The sequence below is a fragment of the Oreochromis niloticus genome, linkage group LG15, assembly GCF_001858045.2.
Source record: "Oreochromis niloticus isolate F11D_XX linkage group LG15, O_niloticus_UMD_NMBU, whole genome shotgun sequence".
NCBI lineage: Eukaryota > Metazoa > Chordata > Actinopteri > Cichliformes > Cichlidae > Oreochromis > Oreochromis niloticus.
The window spans coordinates 18,449,886-18,461,269 of record NC_031980.2 but is presented as its reverse complement, the minus strand read 5'-3'; the positions used below and the strand labels follow the sequence as shown (position 1 = coordinate 18,461,269).

Here is an 11,384-nt window from a genome sequence, read left to right as displayed (position 1 = left end):
TTGGCTTTGAAATTTTTTAATTATGTATGTACTCCGCTCCTTGACCAGTTGACCTGCATGCCATGCCTTTGTAAAGGGTGTAAGCTTCAACCATTCCAGTAAGATACTATTCACCTTACTGGAATCCAGTCTTCCCAGTCCAGTTTAGAGCTGGTATGAGGAATTTACACCCCATCAGACTCCCTTGTGGTCTAGTGTCACGTATATGGCTCTCAACTTCTACTATTTCAGACAGCAATGTCGTATGTAATGAAGACGTCAGTCTTTTCACATGAGCCACAGCTTTATGCAATAACTGGTAATCGTATGACATTGTGATGGGCTGAATCTGTGGTTTGAGGTTAGTCGCAACAGTATGAGTATACAGTCGGTCTTCATAGACCAGTTTTGACATCGTGGCCAATAGTATCAAGTTCTCTTCTGTTTTCAAAAGAGTCTCAAAGGGCACTGAAACAAATCAGAATAAAAGCTATTCATAGAGCAGCTGTGCAGTAGTAGTGCTTTTAAGCACTTTAATTTCATTTTGTGCTTATAGGGTTGGTAGAGCTAATTTTACATTAGGTCAGTGATGTTGAGAAAACAGCTTCTTCTTCTTCTGTCTAGTCCAAACCTTGCCTTGCCTCTCTAATTCTGTCTCAAAACCACTTAATCTGAGCTGTCCAGCTGATGTATTCATTTCTAGTCCTGTCCATTCTGCTAGATCCACATAAAATATTGAGAAAAGAGCTTAAATTCTTTGTATATTCTTTTAAAAGTATGTACAGTGAATATACCCATATACATTCAACCTCTGAACAGAGTATAATCTTATTCTCTAAAACTATCACTATATAAAAACAAAAGAAAACACAAAAACAAACAAACATTGCATGCGTGAAAACAGGTTCACTCCAACACACACTGTAAGCTGCACTTTAACTTGGAAAAGCAGTGTCGTATATATGGGTTGGGGCACTGAATGAGTTGGATACAAGAATAGAAAAAAATCTACCAAATAATATTAATAGGTTTGTGTCCACTGATGCTTTTTTATTTTCAGGTTTACTTGTTCACAATTCCTATTTTTCTTTCCTGTTTTTGCCGCAAGGTCATTTAGCAGTATTTCAGTGGCGTTTGACACTCCTTCAGAACCTGGTAACGACATACTTTTATTTTGAAGGAGATCCGCTGAAATGTTGAGAAACATTATTACTACCGGTTTACTTCCGGGTACTAGCATGCTACTCGTAGCTGTGTACAGATGAAAGATGGGAAAAGATGATTTTAGATGTATTGAATGTAACGAAAAAGCAGCGGAACTCCACAGGGATTACAGCAACGGGATCCTGAAGATAACAATATGTGTGCGTTGAAAATTCACACCGTTTGTGCGATGAGGATGCTACTTACCAGATATCATACAGCTTCCTACCTTTTCCTGTTGCAAGTAGACACCTTTGTAGTAAAATAACTTGTCTGCTAAATGGTTTATGAGTGAAACGGTTAATGCTTTTGTCTTTTTGAGGTCTTGCTCTCAGGTGCACTCAACTCTGGCCTTTTTACTGAATAGCAAGTAAACAAGGTTACTTTGGACTTCATGTCTTAGATGTTAATTACAGTGATCACCATCACGCCTCGGAACCAGCTTCTAAACATGGACTGCGTGCTTCTTAAAGTCGATCTGAGAGTTGATATAAAGAGAGACATTATAGCAGGACGTTGACATAAACTGTGCGTGTGTGTTTCTCCAGGAGTCCTGCCAGAAGCCAGTGGACAAGTACATTGAATATGACCCAGTCATCATCCTCATCGATGCCATTTTGTGCAAGACACAGGCTTTCAGGCACATTTTGTTCAACACAAGACTAAATGTAAGCAAATTATGGGTCATTCCATCGCAAAACAATATGGACATTCTGTTTGACCATCTTCGATCTGCATATAAACTTTATGATCTAAAGTTTGGGACATTTTAGCTTCATATATCAAATATTATTCAGTGGCCTCTCTCATCACTCTTACCATAAACAAACAGATTACAGACACATTAAAAGGTCTGAATGTTGGTTAATGATAAAAAAAAATCAAGCATTTTCATATTACAGGTTAAAAAAACCTTCACATTGCAAAAGACAAGTAGTGACAATTTCTTTATGGTATACAATCTAATTTTAACAATACTTCAGATTTTTCATTGTCAAGACCTGCTGTACCTACCATTTCAAGACTTGGAAGAGTAATAAATTGTCACTTGCTGTCTTTTGTAGTTTGAAGTTTTTTATTAGTGTGTGTTCAAATGTGGAACTTTAAAGGAAGGCTTCCGTTTTTATTTATTTTTTGTTTGTTTTCATATTTTAACTAGTTAATAGTCTGTCTTTTTTGAGGTATTTGTCCTAAATTACAGATCCTGATTCATTTTGATGGTAAGAGAGACCAGTAACTTGTATCTTTAATAGTTTAATGGATATTCATGTTAAAGCATTGCCTCAGATTACAAGGTGGGGAAAAAGGCTTAAAAGTGGATGAACGGGCCTTTAGAAAAGCAACTGCACATACACACACACACACACACACACACACACACACACATATATATATATATGTATATATATATATGTGTGTACATAAAAAAAATTCTAGGCAAATCAGAGATGGTAGAGCAAAAAAAAAAAATTCTTCAAATGTGATAGTTTCAGATGAAATGCGATTTATCTTTATTGCACGAGTGATAACTTTAAAGATTTGTGCTTGGTGTGTACCGGCTTGCACATATTCTTTGGTGCAGGTGCTATCATGACTTCTGACCAGCATACGCGTGTTTCTACATGTTAATCTTTACCTCTGCAGATCCACTGGAAGCTGTGTGTGTTTTGCCTGCTGTGTGAGGCCTACCTCAGGTGGTCCATGCTCCATGGCTCCGAGCAGAGCAGTGACCCTGCTGATATAATCAGATACACAAAGGAATGGGAATTCTACGGCATGTTTGGATTGGCTGCTCTTGGTAAGATGATAAGACACAGTTTCTATCAGTGTGTTATCACAGAGCAAAGGAAACATCAATGAAATGGGAGCACGTGAGGGTTAACGGTGTCAGGGAGTTGAGTAAAGTATTAAATTATTACTTAAATTGGATTTGTATGGTCTTAGAAAGGATGTTTTTGAGCAACTGCATATATACGAGTACTTGTGAATCTATTCTGGGTCAGCTTGCAACTACGATTATTCTAATATCAGTTAAAATGCTCTTTAGATCATTTATTTAGTCAGGAAATAATGAATAATAGTCTTCATAATGTCACAGAGCCTGATATGACATCTTTAGATTGCCTATTATTTTCCAAAATTGCAAAGAGAATTATTCTTTGACTTTTATAAGCTTATAAGCACTTCCTAATGTTATATGGAAAACATCCAGACACGACGATACACATCTATGATTACAACCAAAACCTGTGTGAACTTCATCACTGAGACCAACTTATTGTCATCAATGTTAATTCATATAAAATTATATTATTTACTGGAAAATAATATCGTGTCACATGGGTAAACCTACTTTTCCCAATTGATTGTGGCTGACCTGAGTACCCAGGTTCCATCTTCTCATACTGACTCCTGTTTCATGTATCTTCAGTATATAAGCTACACGATCTGGCTTATATGTGTCTCTGTTGGATCTTCAGAGCTGTCAGCTTTCTGTGGCGGAGTGCTGTGTTTCCTTTGGGTGGTGGTCTGCTGCCTGCAGGGTGGGACCATGGAGCTCTGCCTGCTCCTCAGAGCCCTGCTGTTGTCGTGCTACGGCAAAGTCCTCCTCATCCCCGCTGTCATCTGGGAGCACGATTACTCCCCGCTCTGCCTGGGCCTCATCAAACTATTTGTGCTCACCTCAAATTCACAGGCGATCAGAGGTAAGAGATCCACTGCTGATCAAATAGCTTTGCTTCTGTCCACTCAGCAGTGGGGTGGAGATGACTGTAACTGAGTTTATGCAGTATATTGCGAAGATCCACTGAAGGTGATATCTGTGATAACTGTTTTCCTCTGTAATAACTAGTCTGTAAAAGTTGTTACTCAGTGCATCATACGGAGCAGCCATGGCGTTGTTTCTGATAGGTGAGGAGGTTGAATTTGAATTGAGCTTTACATTAGACTGAAAATTAAGCCACAAATGGAACTTTTAAAGGATTAAAGTGATATGAATGTGGATGAAGAGTAAATATGCTGTAGAAGTGTTGGAGGAAAATATATTTACTTGTATTTCGTGATGAGACTTGGATGCGAATACGCTACATTTTGAGCTGAATAAAAAGAACAGCTGCCCTGACAAACCAAACCTTCAGAGGCTGTGATTCACAGAGCGTGCTGTACTCCTTGTCTATCGTAAAGACACTGAAAATCGGCCGCAAGTTATACACAAACAGTATAGACAGATGGACATAGCCACTGTGACGTCACCCGTGTGCTTGTAAAGTCCTCCTTTAAAGCCTCATCATGAACATTTTTGCCATCCCCGTCTAGTTATTTTGAGACAAGCAAGAGGTGGAGCTGAGTGTGAAACTGGACACTTACTGGCTGGTCAGTCACAAGCGATGAGGATCAGAAAGTGGTACCATTTGAGAAGTGGTTCAAAATCATTGGAGTCATTATGCGTCTGAGGTATCAATTCCATTACCAATGAATATCTCTGTAGGTATACTTGTTTCCTCATATAAAACTGGGTCAAGAATCAATACTGGAATCAGTAAGACCCAGATCGCTAAGCAGAATTGATAACTGGTATCATAAAACCTTTTTAGTTTCCATTCCTATCAATGAAAAGTCCTTAAACGATGAGCATAACCAGGATAATCCTACTTTCTGACAGTTGGACAAAAATTATAAAGTGGACTTGATCTCTCACTCAGTAAAACCTAAAGTTAGTCACTGAGTGCCAATAAACTCACCAGGATACACAGAGGTCAGGGTTATCTTTCAAATAAAATATTTCCACATAATTTAGAAAACAAAAGCTAAACAAAATCTCATGAGCTGTGGCTATCAGGTGGCGAAAGGAAAGCTTTGTAATAGTTGGACGGATTAAAAACGAATACACACTGCCGTATGAAGCCTGTCCAGATCACATTACAATAAAATATTAAACTATTAAAGGAGAATATAAGGTGAGCAGGTCAACATCTGATAGAAAGGCAAAGACACTGTGCATGAATTTTACGTCTCATTTTCTGTTTTATTCCCCCCAGTAATAACCTGCGAAATCAGCTATGGCTTTGAAAAGAAACAAACAAATAAACTGTCCAGTTTTCAGTGATTTATGACATTAATCTTATTGGGACCTGTGATAATTGAAACTTAAAGTTGAAATCATAAAATTAATGTAGAATTAATTGCAATCCCCTTTGAGGTTGCGTCAGGAGGGACATCTGGCGTAAAACTCTGCCAAATCAAACATGTGGAGCTTCTCGCTGCAACGTCTCTTGTGACAAGAGCAGATGACATATATCATATAGCTATATATCTGAAATACTATTTATGCTTTGGCTAGGCTGAATACTTGATGGTCAAACATAATTTCATAAGAAATTAGGGGTAACATTCGATTCAACTGTGAGAAATGATGGAAGAGGTTTGTATTTCATTCTTCAAACAACGTTTCAAAGCATCAGCAGTTGGCAGCTTACTCCCTGCTGCTGTGATCCTGACCTCAGAGGACCCAGCACTTGAAGATAAACGTATTATATAACAGAAAGGTTTAGGTCCATGTTTCTGGTTTTCATGTCATTATTTCTTCAGCATCTGTGGAAACAAAAATCTGCGTGTTTGGCGGCGAGCCTCTGAGCAGTGAACAAAGTATTGAATTCAGCTTTCTTACTGCTTAATTTCGCATCACGTCCAGCTTGTGTGGTCGTTTTTCCTTTCTTTACATAACAGGTGCCTTCACAGCTTCTCACCATTTAAGTTCACACTATTTTGGTTTGCACATTCTCTGTGTTACTCCAGATTACTCCAATAAGACAGCAAACATGTAAAAAGGCTGTGCATTAATGATTTGATCTCCTCTCCAGTGATCCTGAACAGCAGCAGACGTCTGTCGCTGATGGCCGTTTGTGTAGGCCTGCTGTCGGAGACCTGCGTGGCTCAGGCTTGTAAGAAGCTTTCATGGAGCATCCAGGACATGTTGACATTTTAATGAGATGGAAGTGTCACCTGTCTCAGGGAGGAATGAGTGACCACCATCATGGACTTTCTACACATGGGATTCAAGTTGAAGTTCCTTTCAACTGTTTTGCTTTTGCTGGCTGCTAATGCCAGCCATGTGTTCTGTGTTTATTTAAAGGTATGAAACACATCTCCTCCTGTGTGCTAGAAACCTGACTGACGCTGCATGAAAAAAGGCCAGATCTGTGTTGAGTTTATGTGATACAACACGAGAGACTGAGAATTTGTGCTCCCCGTAGAGGAAAAGAGACATCTTCATATAGGAGGAATGTTTTCATTTGGTTTTAATATGGATAACCTGGGGTTCATCGTGCAAAAAAAGTCACAGAGGGAGACGAATGTCACACAGACATCTCCTCATCCAAGCTCCTGTTAAACATGCTCCAGTTCCTGAGCCACTCTTGAGGAATGACACAAACACAGACCCCGAGGTTGTAATTTGACAACAGCTACTTCTCTGTTTGTACACGCAGCAGTCCTCACATTCCTGAGCTAATTGGTGAACTGTTTGCCAAAATTAACCTAAACACACATATGGGAATGTATAGGAACAGGGTGACTTTGCAGGTATTTATTGCAGCGTTACTGATGAGAGAACTGCTCATGTAGTTCCAACTAAGATCCAGTATTTTGTTTTGATGACGTTATTGGGATTTTTGTCATAATTGACTAGTATAGCAAATATTTTTAATGGTGTTTTTTAAATAGCTATATTGAAAATGCCTTTCATGTGATGATGTGAGTGATCTGATCAACACTCCAATGTCCCCAAATAATCATTTAAAAACAATACTAGAAGCGAATCTTACACTTTTGTGAGAACAGAGCCGGTGTAATTGCATTTTAAAATATGTGTCATTGAATTTAAATGCACAATGTTTGAATCATGTGGCTTTGACGCACAGAATGTGAAATCCTCAAAGATTAAGCTGCAGGAGATCGCTGCTATCACATGTGTGATGTGAAATGATGATAAAAACATGTTGACCAGCTGCAGTTGGAACGCTCCACAAAACCTCCGCCTACTGTCGCTGGAATGTGTCTGGAAATAAACACAGACACATTCCAGACACATTGTGTGTTCTGTTGATAAATCAATAGAACAAACTGTGAAATCAGATGGAGCACCTGTGAACTGAGTGGACTTTATTCAGCACACTTGCCTACAGTGCGTAAACATGGATCTGAAGCTGGGAAAAGCCCTCTGCAATCAGGCATTCTTTAGAGATCCATCTGTGAGTGTGAGATGAACGATGCCTTCTTATCAAAGTCACAGATAATGTGACAGATATTCAATGATGTAAGGTAAAGATACGATTACCACAAACAAATATAATCAGTTTAATAGCTGCAAAATAGCTTTTCTCTCCTTTTCGTTTTAGTGCTGTTTGTGTTACTTTACTGAAAGCAGAAGAGGAGACACAACTCTTAGCTGTATCATAGACTGTAGATAGAAGATGGATATAGCCACAGGTTTGTTTGTACTGTGCATTTTAAAGCTTTAACATTTTGGGTACTAGTAAAAAAAATTAGAGTTTCATTCACCGTGGATGGAGTGTATGCCACAGCAAGCCATAAAACTTATTCTTCCACTTAAAAAATTCAGCAGCTTTTTGTAACTTGAACTTTGATTGTTTGTCAATATTAAGGCACAAGCTCCTGTGCTGACCTCACAAGGGGAACTGAAGGCTTAGTTAAAATAAGGGGTACTGTTTCTTCTTTTTGTCTTAAAATTCAGTTCAGCACCTATAAATTAATAATTGTTCATTTCCAGCTATTTCAAAGTACTGAGGACATATTTTCTCTCTTTGCCTCTCAAACAGTTATTTAGTTCTTGCACAAAATTCACATGACAAATGCAGAGATTTAAAATGTGTAATTATTATGGGTTTAAATGCACTGGCCAGGTGGAGTCTTTCTGTGGGCTGTTTGATGTTCTTTCACCGTCTGCGTGGGTACCCTGTCTTCCCCCCACAGTCCACAGACATGCAGTTAGTGGGGTTAGGTTAGGTGATGATTCTACATTAGGTGTGAATGGTGGTCTGTCTCTCTTTGTTACCCCTGTGACAGAGTGGCGACCCTTCCATGGCTTATCCCGCCTTTCGCCAAATGATAGCTGCGACAATCTCCAGCTCAACCGCAACATTAAACCCTTTAACATTTGGCAGGCGCACAGAGTATGCTCCTGTAATAAATCATGGAGAATAAACTTGCAGAGCGAGTTTGCCAAACTGTGCACAGGAAACATCATGCAGATACTTTGGTTTTGTACTACATGTTCTCTGGAGTGTTTGTCATATTGGGGTATAAAAAGACAAAATATGCTGTATTTCACCCAGAGTTTAATGAGATATTTTCACTGTTCGTATACGTGTTGCTTCTGCACGTGGGCGCTTGTTGTTACAAGCCTCTGAATAGTTGGGAAGACAGCACACTGATGTGGAATGTTTTAAGTGTCCTCACCCAGGGTGGATCTGTGCTTTATGAATGCTGCACCCTATGCACTACGTCTGCCACGTAAGACATTCACAATGTATCACCTGTCAGCCAGATGAATGTAAACACACTGTAGTCTATACATTATTTGCATGAAAACAGAAGCTCGGGCCTGCTTCTGCTTTCGCCTCATGACCAAGGTTTGATCTCAAATTCTAATCCTTAAAGTCACAAAACACACAACACTGTTCATGTTGTTAAAATGCCACATCCACCTGTTCTGTCTTTAGATTTAAGTTCAATAAGAAGATAGACAAAATCCTAAATAAACACAAACACACCTTTGTCACTGACTTTTGGACAAAATCTTTGTGAACAAACCACTGACTGTGTGGAGGTGGAAAGTGCTGGTCTCTTACTGTCGTGTGCAGTGGTTTAATCTGAGTCTTACTAATCAGATTACTGTAACAGTAGTAAACCTGAAGTCATTTTACCTGCCAGGTACAATATGGGGAAGTAAAACTAATTCTGCACTGAAAGGTATAAACTGAGGCTAAAGCGGATTCCTCCATCCATAAATGAAAAAGGTAGCACATTTAATATCAAAGATGATCATTTGAAACTTGATTATTTTAGATTATTGCTTTAGGAGAGCGTTGTGCTTCTTTAAATGCGGGTTTTTTGCACAAATGAAACAAAATAGGAGTGAAAGAAAATGCCGTTCCAGGAGTTAGTCAGTCTCCATCGATTTCCATGTTAATATACCTGAAATCACATTTAGAGCCTGGTACAAAAAAAGATTTATAAGAAATGAATGGTGCATGATTTCTAGTCTACATCAAAATATTAAATAATATATAATATACTATAGGCAAATAGTATATGCAGTCCTCCAGACTAAAGAGGAGAGGGACCATCTGGTTTATTATTAACACTCTGCCTCTGTCTTTGAAGGTGGTGCATCAGTGCCTATGGAATTAGTAGCTTGCACATCTGGAAAAGCACCATCAACCCTGACAGGTTTATTACAAGTTTTGGAGTACTATATATAACAATTGTGATGATGTTTGTTTTGGGGAATGCTATGCATAAGCAGCAAGACAATGCTAATCCACATGCTACAACAGCGTGGCTTTAAAGTAGAAGAGTCTGTGTGCTGAATTTTAGCCTAGATCTTTCACCAACTGAAAACATTTGGCATAACATAAAATGAAAAATATGACCAAGAGGACCCAGGAGTGCTGAGCAGTTAGAATCCTCTATCAGACAAGAATAGGACAATTTTCTTCTCCCAAAAAATCCAACAGCTGGTCTTCTCAGTTCCCAAATGTTTACAGACTGTTTCAAAAGAAGAGGTTACACAGTGGTAACCATGGCCCCCGGCCCAACTTTTTGCAGACACGTTGCTATCATCAAATTCAAAATGTATCTATTGTTCTTAAAATGATACATTTTAAGAACAATAGAAGAAAATATGCCAAATTCTACGGCAATCTGTCCAATCACTGCAGATCACAAAGTTGAACCTCACAGTGGAAATCACCAAAACCAGGATAGGATCTAGCTTGAACGTTTGCATGAAATTATAACTCAGATTCAGTGCATCCAAGAGACAATGCTGAAACTCAGGAGAAATCCTGATGTCAGTGGGGAGCAGAACAGTTGGATAAGGTTCACTATGCATATTCAAATGAGGAAATACAACATTACCAGGAAACAGGCTGTGTATTAAACCGGCAGTCATTTGCTTTTTATTCAAAAAGACAGAACAAGGCCAGAAACACAAACAAGTGTGGTATGCACTGGCCTCACTGGGATCAGTGGACTGAAAAGAGCGACACAAAGGAAAGGAGGAGTGCACAGGAGCACAGTATAACAAAAACAAACTCTGTGGGCTTCAGTTACGCAAAGAAAAACACATATTACAACACAGAATTACAGAATTAGGAGCAAAAACTGCCAACTGGCAACTTTAACTCAAAAACATCACCACTAGTTTTGCAATATTCACTAGAAACACAGCCTTCATGCATGTTTGTTATGCTGTTTGCTTTGTGCCGATCCCACTGATGTGGCAATCTGCCTCATCCCTCCCTGTAGAGAGAGTGATGCGCACCTTGGATTTGCTCTCTCAGTCAAGATTATGTTAATCTGCTGTAATCTCCTAACAGACGCTCACACAGGCTGCACGAGACCAGAGCAGAGAGACAACATGAGCTTCAAACGATACAGACTGAGGCCGGTGTATGCAGAGCATGCTCACACAGAGAAAACACACCAGAAAAACAGGACATCAAATAGCACTGTAAAAATAATGAAATGACTCACTAAACTTTCATCATTACTTTATTAACACAAATGTGCAACTACACCATTTTACCTGTGGGAGCTGCTATAATGACAACAAAATATTATCATGCAATGGTGGAAGTAAACTGTTTTTTTCTCCCTCAAATTCATTACTAAAGTAAATGTAACAGTCCTCAAATACACAGAGAAACATACAAAAATGCTTGATTTCAGTTGTAAAAGTCTATTTGAGTAACATTAAAACCACCAGCCTGGCATTATATAAGCTGGCCCTCACGCTGCTCCGACCCATCACAGTTGAGAGACAGGACCTTTTGAGGTGTCTGGCAAGAGAAGGCTGGCAACGGATTCAAGGGGATATGGCATGGAGCCTCTGGATCATGTCTGTTCCAGCACAGTCTGCTATTCAGGTCACCTGCATGTGATTGTATTGTTTTGGCCCA

General features: G+C 39.1%; 1 protein-coding gene across 1 annotated transcript; it reads left to right on the top strand.

Annotated features, from left to right (window-relative positions):
- Window positions 1-1,180: 1,180 nt before the first annotated feature.
- arv1 (ARV1 homolog, fatty acid homeostasis modulator) lies at window positions 1,181-8,839 on the top strand. The gene is made up of 5 exons (XM_003456627.5): window positions 1,181-1,343; window positions 1,731-1,850; window positions 2,827-2,980; window positions 3,663-3,887; window positions 6,042-8,839. Exons 1-5 carry the CDS (start codon window positions 1,248-1,250, stop codon window positions 6,164-6,166), a joined length of 720 nt encoding a protein of 239 aa, XP_003456675.1. The 5' UTR covers window positions 1,181-1,247; the 3' UTR covers window positions 6,167-8,839.
- The last annotated feature ends 2,545 nt before the right edge of the window (window positions 8,840-11,384 follow it).